Below are 27,552 nucleotides of genomic sequence, written 5' to 3'. Positions count from 1 at the left end.
CTCCCGCCGGGGCGCCGCGGTGCGGCGGCGGACGGGCGTGCGGCGGCGGCGGGGCCATGGCGAGCGCGGCGCGGCGGCCCGGCCGGTGCCCGGCGGCGCGGCGGGGGCGGCGGCCGCTCCTGCCGCTCCTGCCGCTCTGCGCCCTGCTGCTGGGCCCGGCGCGCGCCACCCACATCAAGAAGGCGGAGGCGGCGGCGGCGCCGCCCGACGAGCCGCTGCGCTACCTGCACTCGGCCGAGCTGGGCGAGGCGCTGCGGGCGGTGGCGGCCGCGGCCCCGCCGGGCCTGGCGCGGCTCTTCAGCATCGGCGAGTCGGTGGAAGGGCGGCCGCTGTGGGTGCTGCGCCTCACGGCCGGGCTGGAGCCGGCGCGGGCCGGCGAGGAGCCCGGCGGCGCGGCCCTGCCCGGCCGCCCGCAGGTGAAGCTCGTGGGCAACATGCACGGCGACGAGCCGCTGGCGCGGCCGCTGCTGCTGCGCCTGGCGCAGGAGCTGGTGCGGGGCTGGGCCCGCGGCGACGCGCGCGTCGGCCGCCTGCTCAACACCACCGACCTCTACCTGCTGCCCAGCCTCAACCCCGACGGCTTCGAGCGCGCCCGCGAGGGTGACTGCGCCGGCGGCGGCGCGGCGGGCGGCCGCGAGAACAGCCGCGGCCGCGACCTCAACCGCAGCTTCCCGGACCAGTTCGGCGCGGCGCAGCCCGACCTGGAGCCCGTGCCCGAGGTGCGCGCCCTCATCGCCTGGATGGGCCGCAACAAGTGAGTGCGGCCCCCCCTCCCCTCCCCTCCCCTCCCCTCCCCTCGGGGCGGCCCGGTTCTGCGCCCCCGGGAAGCGGAGACCGTCGCCGCCCGCTCCCACCGGCCGCCCCGGCCGGCCCTGCGGCCTTGGCTCGCCGCCGGCCGTGCCCGGCGCTGCGCAGCGGGGCTGGGCGCGGGAGAGCCTGTCTTGCGCCAGCTCGAGCCCCGCCAGCGCCCTGGGCGCCCCTTGCCTCCCTAGCTGCTCCCGGGTCTCCCTTCCCCAGGAGCCGGCGCCTGGGAACTTCCCGCCCTCCCTCGTCTGCTTCGTCCTGAGCCTGTCCGTGGGCCTTGCTCTTGGGACCGGTAACGCTTTCATCGTGAGCTGTGCGATGTTTAAGATCAGAGTTAAGAGTATAACTGGTCTGCGTACGCACGTGTCAACAGAGAGGCCTGTTAAGAGTTGCACTGAGCAGGGCTTTCCGTCCCCCCCCCTTCCCCCAATTTTGTGTTGCATGGAAAATTCCCTGCGTTTAGCAATACTGCTGCGCGCAGCAGTGTTTCCAAATGCAGGCCCTGCCGCTGCAGCCCCCATCCCTGCCTGTCCCCCTGCTGAGTGCGTGCGGGACTGAGCCTTAAGTGCCTACACTGATACGTTAGCCTTGTCCCTTCCAGCTAAACGAGGACGGGGGTGGATGGTGGCAGTCATCTGTGGTGGAGCAGAGCAGCCTGGGCGGGAAGAGAGTTGCTTGTGAAGTCCAGTTTTGGCTTGCAGCCCTGCAATGAAGGAGGGGAGGGAGCAAATCTGGAAGAGAATAGTAGCTGGGCTAAGCACCATTTCTTCATTTGCAGTGTATTCTCCCTTAGAAAAACTGTGGAACATCCACACTGTTAAGGCAGAGTTATTAAGTTGGTGTAAAACAGGTGTGTGAAGTTGTGTAAAGAAAGCCAGAATGCAGGGTCTGACCAGAGGTGAGCAATGCACTGAAACAAATTGCTTCCAAAACGGGAGAAAGAAACTGATGGGGCGACTGACTGTGGTACACTGCGGGGCTCTTGGCTCCATCTAAACAAGACCCACGAGCTCAGCATCACGTAATGCCTGCTCTGCTTTAAGGCACAAACTTTGAAGAGTTATCTGTATTAAAACTTTGTGGATCACGGGGCCTTTAGGGTTGATTGCTCTAGAAGAATTCACAACCTGCACCAGTAATTTGTTTGTTTCTAAGAATCTTACAGAGCAGCTCTGAGGCAGCAGTTTGCAGTATGGATCTCTCCAGATTTGATCAAACTCAAAATTAGTTAATAAGGAAAAATCACACATGTTCTTAACATTATTTTGAAAACACATTGCATTTTTAGCAAATGTTTGAGGTGGGATTTCTTTTTGTAAGCCAGACCGAAACAGGAAGAATACAGTGCTTTGTGCATCCCTCTGCCTGGCAGCACCAGTTAATGCTGTTATAATTGTTGTACTAATGTAATCGCTGGTACAAAAATGAATGGGCAAACAGAGCTGTTTGCTCTCAGCGGTGCTAGTGAGCATAATACAACTCCTATTTGAGATAAGGCAAAGGTATTGGTCACATTGTCTGCTTAGAATCCAAATCACATTTGACTGAAGGAGAAAGTAATTAAGTTCGTTTTCCCTAATACTCTATTTGGTAAAAAGAAGAGTAGAGACATCAGTTTCTGAAGATTTATTGGAAAACTTGCAACTGCCTGTGATCGAATGGAAGTGTGATAGAGGGCATGCTGTGCTGCTGTATGTTCTGACTTGGAATTTTAACAGCTCTTTCACTCATTCAGATTTTATTTATGCAAGTCAGTCCTGCAGTGCATCTCAAGCATTGCTCAAAGCTTCACCAAGAACTTCATGTACGTATCGCTTTATGTGCATGACGCTATTTATCTATAATGGAGTTAAAGGGGTTTGTCTTAAACTGAAGCAAGAAACTTGTTTCATGCCTGGTAATGCCAGATAGCAAATTGGAAAGTGAATAAAGCAGTCCTGAGAGTTAATTTATTGCAAAAAATTTTCTGACTTCCCCAACATGCTCCCACTTGAATGCTGTTCCGATCCTCTAACAATCCTCTCTGCTGTATTAGGGGCTAGTTTTAATAGGAGGAGGGATGTCTCAAAGAACCGTTCGTTATCTTTTCGTCAAACAGAAGGCTGCTTAGTGCAGGATGAGTGCCTATGTTAATGTAACCTTGGTGTGGTTAGAACTTAACAGTAGTTATCCCTGCACAGTGCTGATAGAGAAGTGTCTGATTGCTTTTCTTTCAAAATAGTTATACTGTTGAACAAAATAGTGTTACTAAGTGACTGTGTTCTGCCTGATTGATCCCAAATAGACTTTGGAGGTTGCTGGGAATGCTTTGGGTAGGAAAGCAGTGGAGTAGGTGGTTGGGTGGCTGTAGCTGGCTTCCTGATGATGTTGTTCCAGTATGACTCTCTTCTTTCCCCCTTTTCAACCTCAGGTTTCTGCTCTCTGGCAATCTTCATGGTGGCTCAGTGGTTGCAAGCTATCCCTACGATGACTCTCCCACACATAAGCCCACAGGAGTCTACAGTAAATCAGCTGATGATGAAGTGTTCAGATACTTGGCAAAAGCTTATGCATCGAATCACCCCATAATGAGAACTGGTGTCCCAAATTGTCCGGGTGAGGAGGGAGAAACTTTCCAAGATGGCATCACAAACGGTGCCCAGTGGTATGACGTAGAAGGTAAGATACAGCGATGAATTGCTCTAGTTCTGTTAGTTTGGGTCGTGTGTCTTATAGAAATACTCGCTCTCTCCCGCTGAGAAATGGCATCCACAACAGTGGTGATAAACACAGTGGAAAAGAGATGGTAGGTGAAGTTATATTTTTATTTTATTGAATTGAACTGTCATTGAAGTTGTATTTATATATTTGAATGTGTTCTGACAGCTTGAAATGAAGGAATGTGGCATCATGGGCACACCAGCAAGTGTTTGATGGGAGATATTTAGGTTTATAGGAAACAGATATGCCAGCAAACTGGAGGGTTCTTTCCAACCTTGTTAATGCTTGAGAGTTACCCTGCATGGAATAGGCTTCATTTGCCAAATGCGTTGTCATAGGTCTCAAGACAGTTGCTAAATTTGAATGAAGACACAGAAAAGACAAACTATTGTTAAAGTGTTGGAAATTCAAATTGTATTACACTGAAATGCCAATATTCTGTATTTTTCTTTTTTTTTAACCTTCAAACTTGTAGTTTTGTAAAGGATTTTAAAATAACTCACTCTAAAACTATGTAAAATGATATAAATTCAGGGTCTGAACTAACCTAGCTGATTTTACTGGAAGTAGGGTAGGGAGATTTCTATGAACTAGTCTCCTACTAGACTAGTGCAGAGGGTGACAACCAGTAGGGCCTGTTCTGTCCACCAGTGCAGCTGGATCTAGAGGAGATCCACAATTCAGTCTACTGAGGCCTCTAGAGAGCTCCTGTCCTGTCCAGCAGGAAGCTGTGTTAATGAGGTGATTTGAATATAAGCAAATTATCCCCTGGTACCACCACCGCTGTTCTGTGGGAATGGATAGTCTGGTCCAGCCACACTAGAGGGCTTTTCTGTGTGCTCTGTTTTGCTTAAAATGGGATTTAAGTGGCAGTTTATGTGATGAGATGCTTATGGAGGGAATTCCGTAGGCTAGCAGAAAGGGAAATCTTGGCTGTCTCATTAGAATAAGTTACAGCATTTCCAGTTCCCCTTGCGGATGTCGTACAACCAGAGACTCACCAGACAGTACACTAACTCCTGTGATGAGGGCAAAACAAAAGTCTTGCATAATCGATCCAAGGAAGTTGCATAGCTTTGCTGTGTCTGGACTGCGTTGCTTTTTCTTGTGCCAGAGCTGAAGGGTGATGGCAGAAGTGCTAAGCAAGCGGTGAAACCGAACGTGGTTTATGCTTAATAGCTTACAGCTCAACAAATCCCAAGAAGACGGTGTCTTTCCAAAACATGGGCTTCAGTGCGAGTCGTATGTTAACCCTGACTCCACATCTCTTGGGAAGGAGGGAGAGTGATCCGCTACTGCAACTGAATACGTCGCCTCCATGCCGGAGGAGGAAGTCTTTATTTCAGTGTGGCTGAATCACTCCTGAGGATTTCGCTGTTCAAATAAGATGTGGTTTTACCTTTTTCTCTAGCAGCTGTCTCCTTCCCTCCACCCTATTAAGCACACTGGTGCTGGGTTTTTACTGGCTCAAGGTTCACTGCTTCTGTGAAAAGCCCGACGTGAGGGAGGTTTGTGTAATCTTGTGAATCTGCTTACGACTGAACAGGACATCCTGGACGATCTGAGCTGCCTTGCTCTGGTGGCAGCTGCTGCTGGCGGTCGTCTGAATCGATGGGTTTGTTAGCTGTAGCTCTCAGGTTTTTCGCTCTCTTTAACGAACTGGGGGTAGTTGTGCTCTGAAGAGTGACTGGCTTAAGAGCTTTTGGCCTGTGTCCTCCTGGGACGGGAGCGAGCGGCACTTTGGCTGCGGCGCGACGTCTTCAGCCTGCCGCCGCGCTGCGGGACGCTTGGAGCCCGCGTGAGCCCTCCCGCGGAGCGCTCGCCGGGGGCTGTTGCGCTGCCCCCCCCCCCCTTTTCGGGCTGCCTGGGCCTCGTGAACCGGCAGAGCAGAGGTTTCGCCTGTGTCTTCCTCTCGCAGGAAACGACAAGGTGTGAGTCGAGGCTCGTGCTGCTCACGTCTCTGTGCTGCCCTCGTTATGGTTTACGGTCTGTCCAAAACACACCCTGGCGCTCAGCCTCTGTGGAAACAAACCCCTCAGCCGTGCCAAGCCGCAGGCTCGGGCTCACTGCTCTTGGCTGTAGGGGAGTCGTAGATATTGTTGGGAACTGGAAAAAAAAAAAAAAAACACAATTTGCAGGCTGTCACTAGATAAAACTCTTGACTGCAGCAGTGTATTGACACCAGCTCTTGGAATGAAGCGCTGCTAGAGCTTGGCAGACAGGAGCCTTTAACTACCTGCACTCTCTCTGCCCGAAGTAGCGATTCCCGTCCGTTTGCTGCGTAAGCTGCAGTGCGCACACGAGGGGCGAGGGCAGCCCCCGGAGCGCGTCCCACGGCGAAGAGCGGGCCGTCAAGTGTAACCGCAGGAACTGAGACCTGGAGAAGACACAGGTGAATAACGGATACTTCAAATGCCAGTTTAGACACTGTACGACGTTCCTGTGTCGCTTTGGGGCGTTAGGTGTTGACGTTATTTTTTAGCAGTGGGTGAGGAGCAGGGAAAGGGGAGCAGCGTGCGACAGAGGTGGCAGAAACGCGGCAGCGGCTGTATTGAGTCATCTGATTTGGTCGGCTCTGTGCCAAGGACTGCTGAGAGCAGTCCTGCTCGTACGCGGACCAGCGGCCCCGTGTCAGTGACTCCAGAATTTAGGTGTATGGTTAAATGAGGCTGGGGAAGTGCCAGCAGCATTGCAGGAGCTCTCTGGGGTGGGCTGAACTCTCGCTGTAACCAGAGCACAAGGTTCTGTGGAAGGTGCAGGGCAAGTGTTTGCGGCCTGCACATCAAGCTGTGCCAGGAAAGACTGCAGGCTCCCAGTGACTTAAAGCCAGGAAAAACAAAAAAAAATGAGAACATAATGTCTCAACAGGTGGGAATTTTCCTGCCACGTTTTATTGTGTGAAATCAAACATACTGGAAAATCGAATGCTGTGGGATTCGTTGACCTGGAGTTACCAGTTCGGGTTGATGCTCATGCCAGATCCCATTAACTTTTTCATTGAGTTTGCAAACGATCTCTTGTATGTGTCAAGCTGAGGTGGCAAGTACAAACCATTGGAGTAACTCTTAAGGTTAAGTGTGTGCAGAAGAATATGGCTCTCTGCCACACTGCTGAATTTGGCTTCTGCATTCCAGCTGCTATAGATAAGCATGTCTGTGACTGGGATACGTTTTAGAGGCTATCTCTGTGCTACATGCTCTTGCTTTTCCTTCCTTTTTAATCTTCAGCATTTTAACTATTGGGTGGCTGGTTCCGATCAAAGAGGTGGCTGGAGGTCTGGACTGGTGCATGATCCAACTAGTGCTTAATGTAGTGTGGGTCAGTTGAGAAAGGCAGACTGAGGAGTCCATGGGATTTAAAGGCAAACTGCTTAGCTCTTATCTCTTGGGTAGGCATACTTGCCTCCATTTAATAAAGATCACAATTCAGGAACTAAATTCAGTATAACATTCAAGAGAGCGTTTTGTGGACAGCCTTGGAAGGACTTGTCTTCATTTGCAGTCCCTTCTGTAAAGGTATTTTTCTTGTCATATTAAATTTCTGATGCCCAAGTGTTTGAGGTTTTCCTGCTGTCTACTAGCAGGCACTTCTCAGGTGGGGTGTGGAGATGCAGGAATGGTTTGCTTTGAGATTCTGCGTGTACTTGCTGGGCTGTATCATACAACTGCTGGAGCTGGAGACTCAAACCTCACTTCTTCTGAGTTTTAGTGATTGCAGGTTACCGGACTGACATTCTGCTGCCTGTTTGAAGTTGCTACTAATGTCTCGTAGCATGGGAGACCAGTGTGAGCAATCAGTCCTGTCTACAGAACAAGCGACTCGTACTGTCTACTGAATCACATCCTAACTTGCTTTTGCCATCTGCTCTCTGCAGAGCAGACAGGACCATTTCTGTGCTGTGACTTAGCTGCAGAAGGTCTCTTATCTCTAGTGTCTGCTCCAGTGAGGTTTAAAATTAGAGAGTTTTATGTGTAGTGCAGTTTGAAAATGAAGTTCTTCCAGGCTGACCTGAAAGGCTGCTTCTGGCATGTGGTGTATTTATGATATCTGGGTCTCTGGGCTTGGCTTTAGAGGGCTGCATTCTCCTGCGTGTCTGCCTAGTGTGGAGCTTGGCAGGGAGCGGAGGCGCGCTGGTCAGCATGAACCATTCAGCCCTTGTGCTGCAGGAGGTCTGTGATCCCTGCCTGAAGTGCGGTTCTGATGCTCTAGGAGTTGGACAGAACCAGGGAGAGGATTAGTTCTGCCCAGAACAAGCTTGCATGGAGAAGTGATGGGTCTGCTCTAATCCAGGCTCAGGCACTGAGTAGCTGGAATGTGGATACTGTATCCACATCTCGGATAGGGTTTGATCTCATAGCTGGATGGAAAATGAGCACTTTTGTGACCTACAGCCAGCTGGTCGGAATTGCCTTGCTGTGGCTGCAAGCTGTTCATTTTACTTTGCTTTCCTCACCAGTGAAATGGGCATGATACTTCACTGGGGGGGCTGAGACTTTGCAAAATGTGGGCTCAAAGACACTTGCTGATAAAAAGGGCTGTATTGAATGCAGCAAACTATCCCAAATAGCACCCGGGCAGATAAGCAGAATATAGGCACTGTAGTTGGGCAGTCCTGGCCTCCAGGTGTGCTTTTTCTGCTCTGCTCTGTGAAGGTATTGCTCTACTAATGCTAGGCCATGTACAGATCTCTCTGCTTACCTCCAGATCTTCTGTGTAGCCAAGAGCTGTGCAGGTGGTATTTGGGAAAATATGTAATTCCTTATACTGTAAAAATAACTTTCCTGCTCTGCAGTGGGGCCATATGAAGGCTGAATATGTGCAGCAGATACAATCCAAATTTTCCAGCATGCAATGGACTACTTTCTCAAAGAGGCAGTTTTACCAAAATTGATGTAGCAGGCTCTAATTTAGTCTGTTACTGCTCTATTATGGGTGAGCATCTGTCCTAAATTTACTTGAATGGCAGATGAAGCACTAAATATGCTTCATAATGTGTCTGGTTTATGTATGGTTGTTTTCAAGTGCATTAGCTTCCTGCTCTGAACAGATGGTTATAGGCTGGCAGATTGTTTCATTCTGCATGGTGTTTACTGGTGAGAGAGCAGCCTGCTATTGGCCTCTCTTCTGAGTTTGTGGCAGGAGCCAAATAATGCTGAATATTGGATTCACAGGCCTTGTCCATCTAACCTATTGGACTGAGCTGTAAAGTCCTCTAACACTTTCTTTTTTGCTGCTTTTCCTGGATAGGGAAGTCTCTTTTCTGTTTTAGTCCCTGTTCTTATGCCCACGTGCATGCTGCAATGTTCTCTTTCAGGTAGGAAGTGACAATTTGATTTGTTACAACAAAACTTCATGTTCGCTTAGCAGTAGGTTCCCAAAAGAATTGAGAGGAACCAGGACATCTTTGATCTAATGCCATCCCTCCTTTCTTTCCAGGGATCTGTTCTTCTGTACCCTAGTTTATGCTGTAATCTGTTTCTGTTTTACCCGAGTGGGATGGGGTTATTTCAGAGTGGTGGTCTCTGACCTTTTTGGACCAGTGAGTGCTAACAGCCACCAGATCTGTTGAAAAACTCTGCTGCTTGGTAAAGTGCTGCTGATAGCTTTTCCTGGCTGTGCATTGAAACAGCCTTTGCAAATACCAGGTAGTGCATTTGCATTCTGGCTATTGATCCATTATGGTCATGAATAATCAGCCAGAGCCCTGGAGGTTCTCTCTGTTGTGAAGCAGCTTGTGAATGGCTAGGAGACTGTTCAGACAAAGCAAACGAACTTTATTAGCATAGCACTAATTTAGCACTTCAGCAGGCAAAACAAAGCATGAGACTACAAGGTATGGATTTCTTACAGACTGGCCTGCTGAGATCCTGCAGGCTGGTCGCATGACACCTTGCAAGTCAGTCTTCTGCTTTCCTTCCTTCTGAAGTTTAGTTGTGGCATCTGGCTCCGGCAGGGAGGTGTAGCTAGGGCAAATTTCATGACAGAGGGGCTTCCGAGAGCTAGCATGGCTTCCTCAGCTGATCCAGAAGAGACCTGGAGAGCTATTCGTTAGGCACTCTAGTTTGACGGTCCTGGACTCCGGGTGTGCTTTTTCTGCTCTGCTCCTACCCATTGCCTGGGCCTCGTTTGTTCAGCTGATACGTGCAGGAATTGTACAGTCAGTGTGTGGAGGTTGATGGGCTGAGTGGTCCCAGCGGCTGCTGTGCAGATTGGGATGGAGCCATCTGGGAAATGATGGCCATGGTCTTGGCATGCCTGTCTGCCTGGATTGCAACTCTCTAAGGTGTATAAACCAAAATATGTCATCCGTATGCTTAAAACTTAGTGTGATGTGCATTTTCTATATGGACACAACTGTGACCTGGTGGTAGGAAAAGTCCTGTTATATGGCCATGACACCTGGCCGTGGTCATGCGTGATTTCTCAGGGTGACTCTGAAATGTATTTCACAGACTTGTGATGTTTTGGAACATGTTTTTTACTCTTAAACGCACCCACAAATGTTTAGAGGGATGAATATTTGCGGTCTTTAGCAGCTTGCTGAAGTCTGAGCTCCAGATTGTGAGTGTTGATACCTAGAGGAGTGTTCAAGTCCTACTGGTGCATGATTCATACCTGCTTGAGAAACATGTTCACTTGCTGGAGGGTGATTGTAAACTTAAGGAAATGGGATTGGGATACTTGCTGGAACAAGGTGACTTTTCTGATTTGTAGCAGTGCCTGTGATTTCTCTGAAGGGCAAGGATAACCAGATAAACTTAATACTGGGAAATAGCTCTGCGCTCCCTCTGTTCTCTGGCTTTCGGGAGGTTTGGCTGGTTTAACATGAAGCTAACAAACTGTCCCCAGATGCTGCGACAACCGGAATTCATCAAGACTGCTACCTTAAACAGGAAGTGTAGTCTGTATGTGGAAGGCTGTTGATTCTGCTGTGGGAGGAGAGTGAGTTTCCAAGTTGGAGTGGGTGGGTAAGCCTGTTCTCTTGCAAGGCCTGGCTGTTGGAGGGTCACAAGAGTCCTAAGAGGTGAGGGAGGTGTCAATGCCCTCCCAGATCAGGAGGAGACTTTTCTAAGGTGTCTTGCAGCCTGCAAGGCATGCTGTCAGAAGGACTTCTCTCAGAGCCTCTGCTAGAGCCTCGCTAAAAATCAGTAAATGGATACCCTCAGATAAGGTATTGGTGGAAGAGAACAGGCTGAGGCAGTAGAGAAGGAGATGCATATCTCTCACCTGGTCCTATAGTCTTTGAACTTTGCCTAAGATTTTCTGGGAGCACAGCTATGTGGTTCTTGAATGTGATTCCAGCATGTAGATTTGAGGTGTAAATTCCCAAATTGATAGTCTGCTTTGCTTTTTTGGAGCAGAGGGAGAAGCTTGTTTTGAGTAGAGTAACTTCTCTTGCAGGAGAACCTAAAGGACGCCTGAAGGTGGCTTGGAATGCACAGTAAAGGATTTTGTAGCAGTAATGTTCAAATTCGAGTGTACTTGCTCTGACATCCAGGTTTTGTAGTGTCTGGCAAATGTCTCGACAGTGAAGTGAACCAGTATTTATTGCCAAGAGCTGTGCTGCTCAGTTCAGCTGACAGAGTAGAAAGACTGAAGGAACTGTCATCTTCGAACTGTCAGTAGCTGATCTGAATGGCCCAGTATGCTGGTTACTAGGAGAAAAAGATCTCATTCTCTCCCAGCACCAGCTATCACAGTGATCTGATCTAATTTTTCTCCCTGTTCACGCTGGAGCTAGAGCAGCAGCTTGATGAGATGCTGTGGGGGACTGACAGGAAGAGAGAACATGCATCCTTTAGAGGGATATCTGTGCATTGCTCCTGTGATGTGTATCTGCCTAATTTTCTCAGGTGGGATGCAGGATTACAACTACGTGTGGGCCAACTGCTTTGAGATCACCTTGGAACTGTCCTGCTGCAAATACCCACCGACCTCCCAGCTTCAACAAGAGTGGGAGAACAACCGGGACTCTCTCCTTGCCTTCATTGAGAAGGTAGTGTGGGCTGGAACAGGGCACATGGGCAGCAGCTGTGAAACCTGCATGCCTGTGGTGGGTTGAGAGCTGAACTGTGTTCAGTTGCTCCTGTGGCTGAGTTTGCTGCATGTGATAACATAACTGCTGCAGTTGTGCAAAGGTTGATGTCTAAGAAGCTGCTTTATATCTACCACACCCATGTTTCTACCACAGTTCCCACATTCTCTAGGATAGCAGAGCTCTTCTGAGAAGGCACTTTGTGTGCAGTGTTGCACAGAGGCACTGAGAAATGCAGATCTCACTAAGAAATTCAGAGTACTTGTATGGCCTAAGTGCAGTTATTCTCCAACAGTGTTCAAAAGCACCAAGCAACATTGCTGAAGTCTTGGATTGCAGATTGCTGCTGCCAGGCTGTCTCCAGATACCCATGTGTATGTTGAGTGGGTGGCAGTTTAGGCTGGGATGAGAAACAACTGCATTTTTCTCCCTGCTGTGGCATGTAACTCTTGTGTGTTCATACTGTTATGTGACCACTGCAGTATCTCTCTCTACTGGTCTCTCCCTCGTCCAGTAGCACAGGTGAACCAGCTTGTGAGCCCATGTGTTAACAAATGAAAGGTTTCTTGGGAAGGATTAATTCTGAGAACTTGCTACCTTCCCAGTGCATGCTCAAGTTCCTGTCCTTGCAGTCTGGCCAAGCGATGTCTGAATCACAGGTCCTTGTATCCCTTTGCTTGGCAGCTGTCCTGCTCTGCTGCATTTTGGCATGTGGTGGGGGTGCTGGGTAAGGACACAGTTCCCCTGCTGTTACTTCAGCCAGGCCCTTGTGTTGTTTTCCTCAGGTCCACATTGGTGTGAAAGGCTTTGTCAGGGATGTAGTCACCGGGTCTGGCTTGGAGAATGCCACTATCGTTGTTGCTGGTATTGCTCATAACATCACAACGGGCAAATATGGCGACTACCACCGACTGCTTGTGCCTGGGATCTACAATGTGACTGCAGTTGTAATGGGGTAATGTCTCTGTGACCGCCTGGGTCCACATTGCCTACAACTCATGTTATTTTACTTCATTTCTTCCCCTAAGGCATCTTGGTCTGTATTTAAGGGGCTTGGCTGGAAGCTGTGGCAGCTTAGAGCTGTAGCTATGTGAGCTCATCCTATGTGCTGCTGTGGCATGGGGATGGTGGATGAACAGCATTTCTGTTCCGTTAATTTGATTGCTTCTACCATCCTGCATCTTACTTTCTTGTCAAAGGGGGAAAGGGAAGCAACATCGCCCTGATAAGACATTGTGTTGCCCCCAGTCAGGGTGTAAATGCAGTAATTTGCTGTTAGGCTAGCCTTGTGCTGCTCCCTGAAGAGTCCATAAGCAGGAACTTGTGCCTCTGTAATGCAGCAAGGACAACGGTATAGTTGGTCCCATGGAGTGGGATGAGTCCTGATAGCTTGTTCGCTGGTGAATCTTCCATGTAGGTGTTAGCATCCTGGCTAGCCCAGGCTGGGAGGAGGAGGAGGCTAGCGTGGTGGAGAGCCTGCAGGGGGTTCTGGCCCTCTGTTCTGCAGAGCCTCCTGCTGAAACCAGCTCTTTTCTCAGTTACACACCAGTGACTGTGGAGAACATTGAGGTGAAGGAAGAAGATGCAACAAAAGTGGATTTCTCCTTGCAACCAACTGTAATGGCACCAGCTGCTAACCTCACGCAGTTCACAGCAACACCTGCTCCTGTCTCTACAATCACCTCTGCTACTGTGCAGGCAGAGTTCCCAGACCCAACCTCTCTCCATCAGCCAGTCCAGCCTGTGGACTTCCGCCACCATCACTTCCCAGACATGGAGATCTTTCTACGGCGATATGCTAACGAGTACCCCAACATAACCCGCCTCTATTCTGCCGGCAAATCAGTGGAACTTCGGGAGCTCTATGTAATGGAGATATCGGACAACCCTGGCATCCATGAAGCAGGTAACTTGGGAAATCCGTTCTTGTGAGGCCCAAATGCAAATGACAGAACCTTTGTTTTGGGAGACTGAAGGGGGAGAGATGAAAGGGGTGGAGATCTGGACCTGTCTGAAAAGATACTACCTGCTCCTTTCTTTTTGAAAGACTCGGTACAGTAGTAGTGGTACAAGAGCAGTACAAGAGCAGTAGTGGTACTCATGTGAATTTTAAAGGTATTGCTAGGGACACCCAGGTTTGTGTTTGGGTTCGGGGAGCTGAAGAAACAAAGGGCCCCCTGCAGCAGTGTCCTACCTTTTTTTTTGATGTTGTGGGAATGGAAGGGTCCCTGCCTGCAGGGAACAGACCAAGCAGAGCTTGTCAGCATGCTGGTGTCACTCCCTACCACTAACAGATCAGACTTTGCTGGTCATGAGAATGTCCTGTTTAGAGTCTCTGGGTCTGCACGTGTCACGATCCCTGGAATTTACCCACTGTGTGCAGTTCAGTTCTCACTTCTGCCCAAATTACTGTTCTTCCTGTAAGAAAGGAGAGAACAGTAGCTCACCTGTGATGTGGCAGAGCTGCCTCTGTCATGCTCCAAAACTTTGAAGGGTGTATTCCGTCTCCATATTGCTAGGTAAGTGTCCTCCAGCCCTGTAGAAAGGCCTGAGAGGAAAAGGCTCAGGGTAGTGAGATGTCTCCGGGCTTTAATATAGCGGTTATATTTGGCTCTTTGGTGTGGCTCTCTGCAGGTGAGCCAGAGTTCAAGTACATTGGTAACATGCATGGGAATGAAGTCGTGGGACGAGAGCTGCTCCTGAACCTCATTGAGTACCTCTGCAAGAACTTCGGCACAGATCCTGAAGTGACTGACTTGGTCCGGAGCACACGCATCCACATCATGCCATCTATGAATCCTGATGGCTATGAGAAATCCCAGGAAGGTATGCTGTTTGTTCTGAAACATTTGTGGGGTTTCTAGCTCTGAGAAACGGGACTTTGTGTTCATGGTGCCTCTTTGAGAAAAGCTGGAAGTCTTACTGGAGCAGGAGCGCGCTCTGCACGAGGAGGCTGGGGAGAGACTGTTTTCTGGGATGAGTGGGCGGACCGTGCACTGCAGGAAATGGGTGGTCGAGTGATGCTCAGGACGGTTGCAGAGAGCTCTTATGCTTCAGCAGTGCTATATGCTGCCCCTCTTTGGGTCCCCTTATGGTCTGTGGCTTTCCAAAGCTTATTTTAAAAAAGGCATTCCTTTGACATAGCTCATACTTGCTCTGCTTTGGTCCACGTTCTTTGTAACATGTGTTGTGGGAGCCAGGCTGTCTGCTGAGCACTTGTCCAAGGATAATACTGATTTTTATCATAGTGTTGAAATTGGCAAAAAAGTCCTTCGGGGAAGTCTTAAATCTGCGTGGCTATTGCAGATTGGCAGGACAAAGCCTGCTCAGAACAATTTTCTAGAAGTAGAGCTCTGCTTGGGTTTGACAAAGAACTTGTCCAGCTGGTTTGAAAAGGTGAGATTTCTGTGGTCGTGACACTTGACTGCTTGGACTCCTCTAGCAGCAGCTGGGCTGACACTGACAGCCTGATCAAGCGCCCCCAGAAACCTCCATGCATGGAGCAGGCCTCTCACTGAAGTAGAGCAGGGTTGTTCCAAGCTCTAGAGTATGCAAAGTGAACACTATTATGCTCTCTGCAGTATTTCATTTACCGAAGGTCTCTGGGTCTTCTGTGGCAAGAGGACACAGCCTCCACACTGAAGTGGGAACTTGCATAAGGCACTAATTTGAACATGTGCTTAACTTTCAGGAGACAGAGGAGGCACCGTTGGCAGGAACAACAGCAACAATTATGACTTGAACCGGAACTTCCCAGATCAGTTCTTCCAGGTGACAGACCCTCCTCAGCCAGAAACTCTTGCTGTCATGAACTGGTTAAAGACTTACCCATTTGTACTGTCAGCAAACCTGCATGGAGGTATGCCAGTCAAACCAGGCTCCTTGCCGTGGGCTGAGGTCTGAGGGATGAGATTTGCAGGGATGTCTCCACTGCTTCTAGGATTGAATTGAGGAGCTCTGGCAGAGAGCTGTCCATGCCTGGCACTGCTGTGAAATGGCAGGAGCAAATTCAGCCAGGTTCCTGCCCCAGGATGAGACTATCTCTGAAAGGTCTACACAAAAAAATGTCAGTATGGATCAGTAGGCTGGGGTTTGTGCTGCTGGAAGGAAGATCAGAAGGTGCAAACATGGTGAAAACTATGTCTCCAAACACAATTTATAGGGTGTTGAAGAGGCTGCTAGGACGGTCTTGGCTATTCCTCTGAAGGGGACGTGTGCATTGGGGGGTAGCTGGTACCTTGTCTGTTGAGAGATGGGGCAGGTGGATTGGATTCTCTCGTCAGCTGCTGTTGAGCAGTTGGTTCTGTGTATGTGAAAGTGCTGTGGCTGTTGGGGGTTTCATAATATTTATGAAGTGAAGGGAACGAGATGTAATCCTGAGGGTTCCTGTCTTGAATTGCCTGGCGGAACTACGAAATTTGCTGTAATTTAATTATCTTTAATTTAGAGTGATCTAAATTAAGTCTCTGCATTGCATCTTATTCCCTAGATGGTTTGTCTGCTGGCTTGTAGCTGTAGTAACTTGCAGGTGGTTGCTTTGTACCAGTATGTTAAATTCTGTAGCACAGAAATACCTTGCATGCATAAGAGGCAGCTGGCAGGTCTCCAGCACCAGAGAGGTCCCACAATACTATTAGTACAACTTACTGAGGGAAAACCTGAATAAGCCAAAGATGTTAAAACCTACCAGTGCTTACAATAAACTCTAAAAGGCTAGAAAGATGCAGTAATTGGGCCAAGAGTTCCATGTATGTTCTGGGAAATTCCTTCCCTTGCTTTTTCTCCTTCAAGAAAGTGATAACTACAAGTTTGTCCTCATCTCTCCTGCATGTAAAAGCCAAACCTTTAATGTGTTGTGGCTTGGGTTCACTTTCCCAACTGCGTGCGGTCTTATCTCTTCCTGTGCTTTTGTTGTCTCTTCTATCCATTGGGTTTAGTGCTATATTTAATGCCAAATCTTAAACACAAGACCTAGTTCCTGTCAGTCTTTGAAGGGGGGGGGGGAACTTCCCCTATTAGGTTGAGAGATCACTTGGAAAGTGCACAGATATGAGTCAAATCTTGTTCCCCCTGCAGGTTCTTTGGTGGTTAATTACCCCTTTGATGATGATGAACAAGGAATAGCAATATACAGTAAATCCCCAGATGATGCTGTGTTTCAACAGCTGGCACTGTCCTACTCCAAGGTAAAACTCTGATGTGAAAACAAGCACCTCCTGCTGCATTAGCTCCTGATTCTGTCACAACCCTTCTAAGCTGCTATTAGAAAAGAGGTGCAGGTACTGTTTCCGTGTGGGTCCTCCGTGTAGCAGGCCCCTTGAGTTACAGCAGAAAGGTCCTGCAGGAGGCTCTTGTTGCCTGAACAGATGCCTGCATGCTCTGTTTGCGGGCACTGCAGGAAGAGCGCTCTGTGCAGGTATGGGGTCTGTAACTGTGGGTTACTCTCATGCATGCACTGAAGAGTGGTAGAAAATGCTGTGCATGGGTCAGGAGTAAAGCAAGTATGTCAGTGACTTGTGTTTGGATGTGGGTGAGGTCTGCTTGGGCTGCAGCTGTACAAATGCACACCTGCATGAACCTCTTGTGTTTGGTAGCCCCCAGTCTGTGACTAATGTTAGAACAAAAGCACCAGCAGTGGTGGAATGCAGATGCTCAGCTTCACATATTGCATTTTGTTTTTCAGGAAAATACACAGATGTATCAGGGAAGCCCATGTAAGGACATGTACCCCACTGAGTACTTCCCACATGGCATCACTAATGGGGCTCAGTGGTACAACGTTCCAGGTAAAGTGGATGTGGAATATGTATGTCTGCAACTTTAACAGTGCTGGACCTTAAGTCTCTCAGGTTGTTCATGTCCAAGCTAATGCATGTGCAGCTTTTAAAGCTCAGACTGATCAATCATAAGATCTGCACTGGTCTGCCCAAATTATGGGAACCTCGGTTTCTTTTATAACTTCTTAAATAATGTAGTCAGATTAAGTTATTCCTGAGGGAAATAATTTATACTCTAGTTTATTTTCTAGCTACCAGCAAAGTGGTTTCATAAAACTTTATAGCCTTTCATAGGCATTTACAAGGCATTTACAAGAAGGATGGTTATTTGTCTGCTATTTTGGCATCCTTTTGAAGCTTGAATCTTGCCTTGTGTAAAAACCTTCTCTCTGTAGCTATAAAATGCATGCTGTAGTCAATATTTCATCTTTCACTATTCTCTGATTTTTTTTTTTTTTTTTTTGAGCTATACTACTGTTGCCTTCAGGAGATCTTGTCAAAACTTTTTCTGCGTTCCTGTTGTAGGTGGGATGCAAGACTGGAATTACTTAAATACAAACTGCTTTGAAGTGACCATTGAGTTGGGCTGTGTGAAATATCCAAAAGCAGACGAGCTGCCAAAGTACTGGGAGCAGAACCGCAGGTCTCTTCTGCAGTTCATGAAACAGGTGAGATGCTTTGACCCCAAGCAATTGTGAGTTGCCCCTTGGGATCTGCATTAGACATGCCAGGATGAATAGGCCAATCTGCAGGCTGAAGTGAGTGCTGCTTCCTGGCCAGATCAGTACCTGCTGAACAGAAATCAGAACGTGTCTTGGCTCCCTCTCTCCCCTCCTCCTCAACTTATCAAAAATGCATATTGAAACAGCAGCCAGCAGATGCAGGGGTAGGCTTTTTATTTACAGATATTGTGGCTTTCCTAAGACTGGAGTGGCCTTTATGTGCTGTTCCCCGGAGATCTGAGATGGACCTGGCAGTAGTGCTGTGCACCTGGGGCATGCAAATAAAGGTGTGGAGCAGAGTGCTGTGGTGGCACTGCAAGGCAAACAATTGCTCATTGTGCTCATCAAGTGACCTCTGTCCATGCTGGCTGCTAACAGGTTTAACCTGAACTCTTTTGGAACATGTTGCTCCACCAGGATTGCTGTGCCTCGCAGCCTGGGAGCTGACGGTGTCTCCGTATCAGTGCTCCCCCAAGGGTGTGTGCAGTGGGAGGCAGTGGGCCATCTCATCCCTGCATGGGCTGGCACTGACCAGTGCTCCGGGTCTGTGCTCAGGTTCACCGCGGCATCTGGGGATTTGTGCTGGACGCCACGGACGGAAGCGGCATTCTCAATGCCACCATCAGCGTTGCCGACATCAACCACCCAGTCACCACCTATAAGGATGGAGACTATTGGCGCCTGTTGGTCCAAGGGATGTACAAAATCACGGCATCTGCTCGAGGGTGAGACAGCTGCAGCACAAGGAACAAACAGTTACAATGTTGAACCTTCCCAATCAGGAGTAGGCCAGTTCCCTCTGCCTTCAGCAACCGTAGGCATGGATGTTTCCCCTGCTTTTTGGCCTACGCAGAGTTAATAAAGTGATGGTGCCCTGAGATCAAAGGCTGCTTGGCTGGTGACAGTGTAGAATCCAAATCTTCCTATGTTTGGAGGTGGTGAGAGGCTTTCCGTAGGGAGAGAGTTGTTAACCTAGTGTCCTTAGGGGAAGTCCTCTTGCAGGCAGCTGCCCACACTAATAAGTTCACTTTTGCAGCTGGCAGGACCATGTTGTTCTTTGAACCCACAGGGTTCAGCTGCCTGACTTGTTCCCCTGCTTGTTTGCCATGTAACTCTGCAAAGCCAAAGCCAAAAGCAGCCCAGCACCATGCTGATCCCTGATTTGCTTCCTGTCCTCCCAGTATTCCTGTGTCCCTTTGGAGTGTCTTTGATTGCTCTCATGCTTCTCAGTCTTTTGGCTGGGGAGCAGTAGCAGTCCCATATGGGTGTCTGTCTGGGAAAGGGAGTGGCTTTGTGAGTGGGGCCTTGAACCCCTGACATTTCCTCTTGCCTTCTCTTCCCTGGGCAGGTATGATCCAGTAACTAAGATGGTGGAGGTTGACAGCAAAGGTGGGGTGCAGGTAAACTTCACTCTTTCACGGACAGACTCCAAAGTGGAGGAGGGGAAAGTGCTGGTCCTGAACACTCCAGACACCAGCGATCCCAACGAGAAGGAGTTTGAGACACTAATCAAAGATCTCTCTGCTGAGAATGGCCTGGAGCACCTCCTGCTTACTTCATCGGGAGATGTCTCTCCGTATCGATACCGCCCTTACAAGGACCTCTCGGAGTTCCTCCGAGGCCTCAATCTGAACTACCCTCACATCACAAATCTCACCAGGTAGGAACTCAAAGCAGCAGCACTCAGCTCCTACCTGAGCAGCAACCTGTAGCAGGGCAGCAGTGAAACGACGTGAGCCAAGAACACGTAGCACGGAGACAGGGAGCATGTCCCCTTCCTCCGCTGTGGTGCCTGAGTTCAAGAGAGCCCCAAGTGTAAGGGCATGATGTCAGAGCCTTAGATGCAGAGACTTAGGGATGCGTCCACATGCTTTTCCCTGAGACATCGTTTCATTGCCTTAAATCTGGGGCACTGTCAGTTCTCCAGGGATGCTTGAAACTGATGGTATTCCTGACATTGATATCCCAAGTTTCTTCAAATATCTCAGTCCATGCTGTCATATCTCGATTTCCTCTTTTCCAAGTTCTTTCTGATATCTACCCTGCTAAACAGTCCCCAACAAAAGCGATTAAGTTTGTATTACAAATCTCAAATGGCCTTTCTTTATCTACCTTCAGATCTTAATTTCATAGTGTTCAAGCTGACTTGCCTTGAGTCAAGGTCTCTGCCCTCCTGCAGAGACCAGCTGTCTGTAATCCTCTGCTCTTCCTTGTGACCTGCAGCACTGTTGCACGCTCTCAGCTTCAGAAGGCACAAATCTGGCCTCTGTGTCCCAGGACCTTGTTTGCTTGCTGTTACAGGCACAATGTGCTCATTTGCTGGCCCTGCTGGTGCCAAGGCTGTTTCCCTGATCTGTAGCTTCTATTGTCTTTCCAGTTGCATCAGCTGTGATTCTATTCCTTGCTTTGCTTGCATTCGGTTTGCTCACTTAGTGGCACAGCTGTAGTAACAATCTCTGCGTTACTGGAAGTAGGCCTGCTTTTGTCCTCTGAAGTGGATGCTTTTATAAATTTGTTTGATATCTAGATGTATCCCACTCTGGAAAAAAAATTGGAAGCGCAGAGCCAGTTAGGAGTTCCCACATACACAGTAACATTATAGGCTATACACAGATGTCCAGAGCATTGGGTGTCCTCCCACATCTGGGCCTGAATACATTCTCGTGCGGATGCTTCTGTTCAGACCACATTCATCATGAATGTGGTTCAGTGCTGCTGCTAATCTTCATTTATGATGCAGTTGATTTTTGTGTGTCATTTGCCTTTGCTGTCTCCTCAGAGAGGTGGGCAGTAGTTCTTTTCTACGCCAGGATTTTCCCCTAAGGGCCAGGCTAGGGGTTCGGCTCTGTTCCTGGGCTGATGCTCCAGTTTCTCATTTCTTGGCAGTTTGGGTCAGAGTGTCGAGTTCCGTCAGCTCTGGTCCCTTGAAATCTCCAATAAGCCCAACCAGTCTGAGCCCGAGGAACCGAAGATCCGCTTTGTTGCTGGTATTCATGGAAACGCTCCTGTTGGTACAGAGCTGCTCCTGGCACTGGCAGAATTTCTCTGCATGAACTACAAGAAGAATGCTGCTGTTACAAAGGTGAGGAGCTAGTGCAGGAGGCCGTATGGGAGCCCTACAGTTAAATGCTGTGAAGAGGGTGCTTTTTGGGAGAGACTTGCCTTGTTAATGCTGACTTGGGGGTTGCAGCGGTCCCATGAACAGCGGGGAGGTGTGAAATCTGGGGGGGCCAGTGGGAACCCCTCTCAACAGCTACCTGCTCTGACTGCCAGAAGGGAGTCCTTGTGGGACTGCAGCTGGTGGGTAGTATCTGTCTGTTCCTCGCTTGCTGACTGAGGAACACCATTCTTTCTGAAAACAACACTCAAGACGGATGAAATAAATATAAGCAGTGGTTCCTAGGATGAGATCCAGGCAAATGAGATGTACAGAGAATTAATCCTACTAATTATACTTCATTTATTTTTGCCCAGCTAATTGACCGAACCCGGATTGTGATTGTGCCTTCCCTGAATCCAGATGGACGTGAGATAGCACAGGAGAAAGACTGCACATCAAAGATAGGCCAGACCAATGCTCATGACAGAGATCTGGACACAGACTTCACAAGTAAAGTGAATTGATGCATAGTGTCTCTGTAGAAATGTCAGTTGTTGTAGAAGTTTTCTGCTCTATCTATTGTAGGCTTGGGCATAGTCATTTGGTTGCAGGGTCTAGCTGTAAAGAGAGCAATGTTCTCACCATAGAGCCTGGGCAGCACAACTGCTGGGAAATTTCCAAAGCTTGAATCTGCCTTAGGGGTGGTAACATGCTGTTCCTTGTTTGAAAAGGAGAAAAGGAAGCAAAGTTCTTTAGGGATAGTCTAGAGATCAGACAACAACTAATGTTTTTACTGTTAATTGATTTCTTCCAACTCCCAGTTTCTGAAAAATGCCCTCCATTCATACTTCCTGGAAACGGTCTCCTTTTTCATGCCTTTCTGGTTCCTGTGTAATTGCTTTATGTATCCAGAGCTCTATACTAGAGTACCATGCCCACCTCTCCTGGAGTGGAGGTGTTCTCTCTAACTGTTTTTTGTTGGGATCATCCCAAATGCCTTCTCTGGAAAATGTGTTTGTTCAGTGACATTGAGGAGGACAAGCACACAAGGCACACTTTGTGTTGTCACAATAAATAGCTTGGGGAAATAGCATTGCTGTCAGATTTATTTAGCTTTGCAGACAAACACTGCCACTGGGTAGTATGGACTAGGTGCAGTCTGCTGGGAGCTAACAAAAACCTTGTAATACATGCAGCAGGCTTAATTTCAGGCATTAACAAAGAACATACTTTTGCTGGCTTCTCAAATAGCAGAAGAAGCTGTTGTCAATTCCCTTTTCTGTTTCTTGTTCTGGTTTACAGGCAATTATTCCCGATACTCAGGAACACGAGAACCTGAGACCAGAGCCATCATAGAGAATTTGATACTGAAGCAGGATTTCAGCCTGTCTGTTGCGCTGGATGGTGGATCTCTGCTTGTCACTTACCCGTATGATAAGCCAGTGCAGACAGGTATGATTAACTTCTCTAAGGCCTTGCATGCACATTATACTCTCACCTCCTTTTGTGTTCAGCCCTTTGTGTCTGGATGGTGGGTGGCAGTCTGTTTTAGGAGATTTTAGGTTTTCTCTAATAGTGAAGGAATGTGTCAAAAACAAACTGTATACTGGCTTTGGCAGGGGAAAAGGTGAAATGCTGTGGAAATGGGAAAGGTGAAATGCTGTGGAAATGGGAAAGGAAAATGCTTTGTTTCCTAGCTTTATCCTGTGAGGTTTGTCAGCTTTACTAAATAATATGCGACCGTTCAACATAGGATCATAGGGGATGGTAGGATCCGCTCCCCTCGTGAGCAAGAGCTATATTCTCAATGTCACACCCTTCTCTTTATAGTGGAGAACAAAGAAACACTGAAGCATTTGGCATCTGTATATGCAAACAACCACCCATTGATGCATTTAGGCCAGCCGGGCTGTCCAAATAAGTCAGGTATGTTTGGTCCAATACTTTAACTGCTGGCCAGCTCGTGATAGACTCTACTAGGAGCAGGTCTGTTTGATAACTGTGTTCTTGCTGTTGCAGATGAAAATATTCCTGGGGGTGTGATCCGTGGCGCTGAATGGCACAGTCACCAGGGAAGTATGAAGGTACTTCATGACAACACAAGGCTTTCCACCTCTGTAGACTTGGCTTTAAATGAGCATTAAAAAACATACTTTTGATGTCTGCGCAAAACTCTGCCCCTCCTTTAGTTGCATCTTTGCAAAGCTTAGTAGATACCACCTCTCATGTCGTAACTGTGGTTTTATTTTTTGCAGGATTTCAGCATTATGTTTGGTCATTGTCCTGAGATCACTGTTTATACCAGCTGCTGTTATTTCCCAAGTGCAGGACAGCTCCCCAGCCTGTGGGCAGACCACAGGAAGTCTCTCCTTAGCATGCTTGTGGAGGTGAGCAGCAGTTTGTGCAAAGAAATTCTGGCAAGGAATAAAGGTAGTGGGCTAGGTAGAGGGGAGGAAGGAGTTGAGCATAGTGATCCAGTGTGTTTTTATTGGCGTTTTATAGCTGCAGGTGGTCCTGATCTAGACTGCATGAGGCATGGATTGAACAGAGGCACTAAATGACTGGGAAGTTTATTGATTTGGGAGTTTAACTTCCATGCTGTTTTGTCCCAGAGTGGGCTGAACAGTCATTGGCAGTGTTGTGCATTCTTGTTTCTTGCAGGAGGTTAGGAATGGAGGATGGGCTGTATTTTAGGGGATGGAGTTTAGATCTTATTTTACTTAAAAATGTACCAGACTCTTCAAGTTGAACATGAAGTGTTTGAACTGCTTTATTTCAGGTTCATAAAGGAGTCCATGGATTTGTACAAGACAAGAGTGGCAAGCCGATTTCTAAAGCCACTGTTGTTTTTAATGAAGGTTTGAAGGTCTATACTAAAGAAGGTGGCTATTTTCATGTGCTGTTGGCTCCAGGTTTACATAACATCAATGCTATAGCTGATGGGTACCAGCAGAAGCATGTCAAGGTATGTGAATATCAGTGTCAGATTTTCTTCGCCCTGTTATGCAGAGGCATCCTTAGATGCTCACACCTGGGCTCTGCCTTGTTGGCTGTGTTTGAGTGCTGGCTGTGTGCCCAGAGTAGCTGTCTTCTGTCTTGACAGAATGGATGGAGGAGAATTTCTCAGCACAGCAGGGTTGTTCTGAGCAATAGCTTTTCTCTGCATTATACTCATTTTTCGGCACCTGCCTGGTCCTGCTCTGGTTACCAAATGCTTCTCTTCTCTGGAATCTAACAGAGGTGTAAGCCTTGAGATAGTCTGAGCTCTCACGTATGTCTTTGCAGGTCTTGGTTCGCCATGATGCACCTAGCTCTGTATTCATAGTGTTTGACATGGATAACAAGATATTTGGCCTGCGAAGGGAGCTGGTTGTAACTGTTGCAGGTACTGAGAGACTTACTTGATCCAATCTTTGAGCCTTGCTTCCTATGACTATTTGTCCTGACAAGGACTCCTGTCTTGGAGCTGGAAAAGTAGCTAAAGGACATGGACCACCTCCTGCTTTCCCTTGTGAACATGTGCTTGTCCTTGAAAACAGGTCCAGTAGCCCTTGGATCTGGTAGTGCTGGGCTGACGAATGGGAAGGAGGAGGGGAAGAAATTGAAACCACTACGGGGATCTAAAATGAACCAAAATGGACTTTGAGGTGGTTGGAATGGACACAGCCTGTTTGGGTGTGGAGCTGGGAGTTGGAGGCCTTGCACCTTTCCCAAGGTTTCTCTGGGTGGTATGATACTGGGTGAGCATGAAGAGATTTTCTGTCAAGGTGGCAGTTGCTGGAGTGACCATAGTATAATCCCAGTAGTCTGCAGAGGAGCTCAGGACATGAGCCCAGAAGGTAAAGCTAGTCCAGTCCTGTTCTGGAAGCAACTCTCATGTGGTATTTGTTCTGTCACCAAAGAGGAAGGAGCCAGGGTCACAGTGGAGTGAGGAAAAGTGGCTGTGATTGTAGAAGGGAAGAGATACAGTGGGAAGTATAGGAACTTCCACGGTGGAGGAACATGGCATTAATTTCAGTGTCTTCTACTTGGCAGGTGCCAGTATGTCTGCTCTGGTACTTACCGCCTGTATCATCTGGTGCGTCTGCTCAATTAAGTCCAACAGACACAAGGATGGCTTCCACCGCCTCCGCCAGCACCACGACGATTATGAGGATGAAATCCGCATGATGTCCACTGGCTCAAAAAAGTCTCTCCTGAGCCATGAATTCCAGGATGAAACAGACACTGAGGAAGAAACACTATACTCCAGCAAGCACTGACACCTCCCAGGCAGAAAAGGAGGTTCCCCATGGACCAGCCCTGGTGGGAGGGAGGCAATTCCTGTGGTTCAATTTTGGAACATTAGCTTGCAGGACATGTCCTCCAGCAGTGTGAGTGACAGCTCCTGACTTCCCCTCTGCTATTGCTGTGTTCCTACTTATGTGCAAGTCAGGGAGTGCTGGAGGCTGTGTTCAGGCTAAGGACATGGCTTGTTACACTTCTAGGTCAACATCTGGAGGTACATGTACAGAGTTGAAAGGTAATGTAATAGGATGGCTAGCAGAGTTTCTAGGACTTCCCCAGCATCTCAACACACTGATCAGATGGTGGGGAAGTGCCCCAAGACCAGCGTAGGGTCACAGTTCCAAAACTCCAAAGCGGTTTCTCTACTTGTTTTGAATTCTTTTTTTCACTCTGTACCTGGGTAAGCCTCATCCTACATGGACACAAAGTTCTGCAGAGCAGCTCTAGGAAACAGACTGCACTTTGTTCTCAGCTGCTCCTTCAGAGCTTTTTTCCACCTTCGATGCAGTGGCCTACTGTGCTCTGTAATGGGTGCTGAGCACCTCTAATATGTTGCTAGTTCTCATGCAGTGACCTGGAGGAAATCACATTGTTTCTTGATGTGAGCTGGAGAAAGAAGCGCATGTCAGAGCTTCAGTGAACTCTGACAAAGTCCAGGCATTTGCCAGCTCTGCAGTACTGCTGTTTCTTCTTTCTGAGGAAGAAAGAATCCCTGTCTCCATCACCCCTGGTTGGTTCTCATTTATGTAGACGTGGCCTTTGTGGTCTTGTGTTGGCATTATAGCAGCACACTGTCCAAAAGAGCAACTGGAGGTTGTTCCAAGCAGAGAGAGAGAACTGATTAGGGTGGATACTGTAGAAAGCAACTAGTTACTGACTCTACCTGATGAGTTTTTGCTAGTCTGCCATGATTCATGGAGAAACTCACTTAAATCTGGCTACTGCTTCTTGAATGTTATTGGAGTAGCTGAGAGAGGTTGTGGAGCCTCCATGGCCCAGCCTGAGTCTTAAATTTTGAAGAAAAGCTGCACCTTTTGCCTCTGTCTACCTAATACCATTTAGTGATCCAGGTATTTTGAAATCACCCTCTGATCAAGCCCTGGTGGTGGTAGCTCTACCCACCATACAGTCTACCACCAGCAGTGTACTGAAGTACGTAGCAAGAGCTCCACCTGCCTGTATCTCTGCAGCATGTCTGCTGCTTCAGGGCCTGGGGCAAGGAAGGGTGTGCTGAAAAAGGGGGGGGGGAAGGGGAAAGCAGCCAAATTTGTTCTGTAGCACTTCGCAGGAATTTTGAATGAAGAGCTGCAGCATGCATCTCCCAAATCCATTAGCAACACAGAGTCCAGGAACCTGTGACTCCTTAAACGTTTGATTTCCAAAGCCTTTATATATTGCTAAAGCTCCTGTGCTTTCTGGGCAGAAAGCTAGCACTGGAGCACAGGCACTTTTTTTTTTTTATTTGCCTGGCTGCTCATTCTCTCTTTTAATACTTGCCCCACTGACCCAAGCTCCCTGGTGCAAGAGCCTGGTGTGCTACAGTTGTAGGCGTCCCGTTTGGTTCTCTGCTGGCCTCGCAAGGTCCGTTAGTGACACGTGCTGCTGGGCCGTATCTCCTGGGGTGGGAGCTGTTCAGGGGGCCTCCCAGCCCGTGGGTGTGTGGTGTCATGCTGATGGTTTCATCAGCTGCATGCTGATCTCGTGCAGCTCAGCAGAGGGACTGAGACAACCCCTAGACACCACTATAACTTTCTCCCTATTTAATGGGGAATTACAGTGCAAGAAGCACTCGATGAAAGCTGGCTGGGGCAGTCGGCTAGGAGTGGGAAGATGCAGCCGAGCGTTCCCCGCGCTCCCGCGGCCCCGTGTCGCTGCGGTGCACAAGAGCTGTTCTTGCCGCCCTGCGTTTCTGCGGGAGCCCTAAGTGTCCCGTGTGCCTGGTCCCGGCTCGCCCCGCTGGATGTGGCTTGGTGCTGCGCTGCGACCCTGTCCTGCGGGTAAAGGGGCTGCAGCAGGCCAGCGCTCGGCAGTGCTAAACCTTCCTCATCTCTGAACTCTCCCTCTTTCTAAGGCCTTTAACAAGGGATGCAGCTGAGGTTTTCTAATAAAGCTGGTTTTGCAAACTGC

At 48.5% G+C, this 27,552-nt stretch overlaps 1 protein-coding gene across 1 annotated transcript; it reads left to right on the top strand.

The window, feature by feature from the left end:
• Positions 1-113: 113 nt before the first annotated feature.
• Positions 114-27,552, top strand: CPD (carboxypeptidase D; the record flags this gene model as incomplete). Its single annotated transcript, XM_062592815.1, has 21 exons — positions 114-754; positions 3,215-3,462; positions 11,358-11,500; positions 12,325-12,494; positions 13,078-13,445; positions 14,174-14,365; positions 15,231-15,398; positions 16,616-16,725; positions 17,223-17,325; positions 17,842-17,984; positions 18,594-18,763; positions 19,387-19,698; positions 20,925-21,120; positions 21,513-21,648; positions 22,441-22,590; positions 22,969-23,064; positions 23,158-23,222; positions 23,394-23,525; positions 23,918-24,103; positions 24,424-24,523; positions 25,174-27,552. Coding segments are annotated over 21 exons (4,056 nt in total), but the record flags the coding sequence as incomplete, so codon positions are not given.

The sequence above is a fragment of the Rhea pennata genome, chromosome 20 (genome assembly GCF_028389875.1).
Source record: "Rhea pennata isolate bPtePen1 chromosome 20, bPtePen1.pri, whole genome shotgun sequence".
Classification (NCBI taxonomy): domain Eukaryota; kingdom Metazoa; phylum Chordata; class Aves; order Rheiformes; family Rheidae; genus Rhea; species Rhea pennata.
The sequence above is the reverse complement of the archived record's forward strand: the minus strand, read 5'-3'. Positions and strand labels throughout refer to the sequence as shown.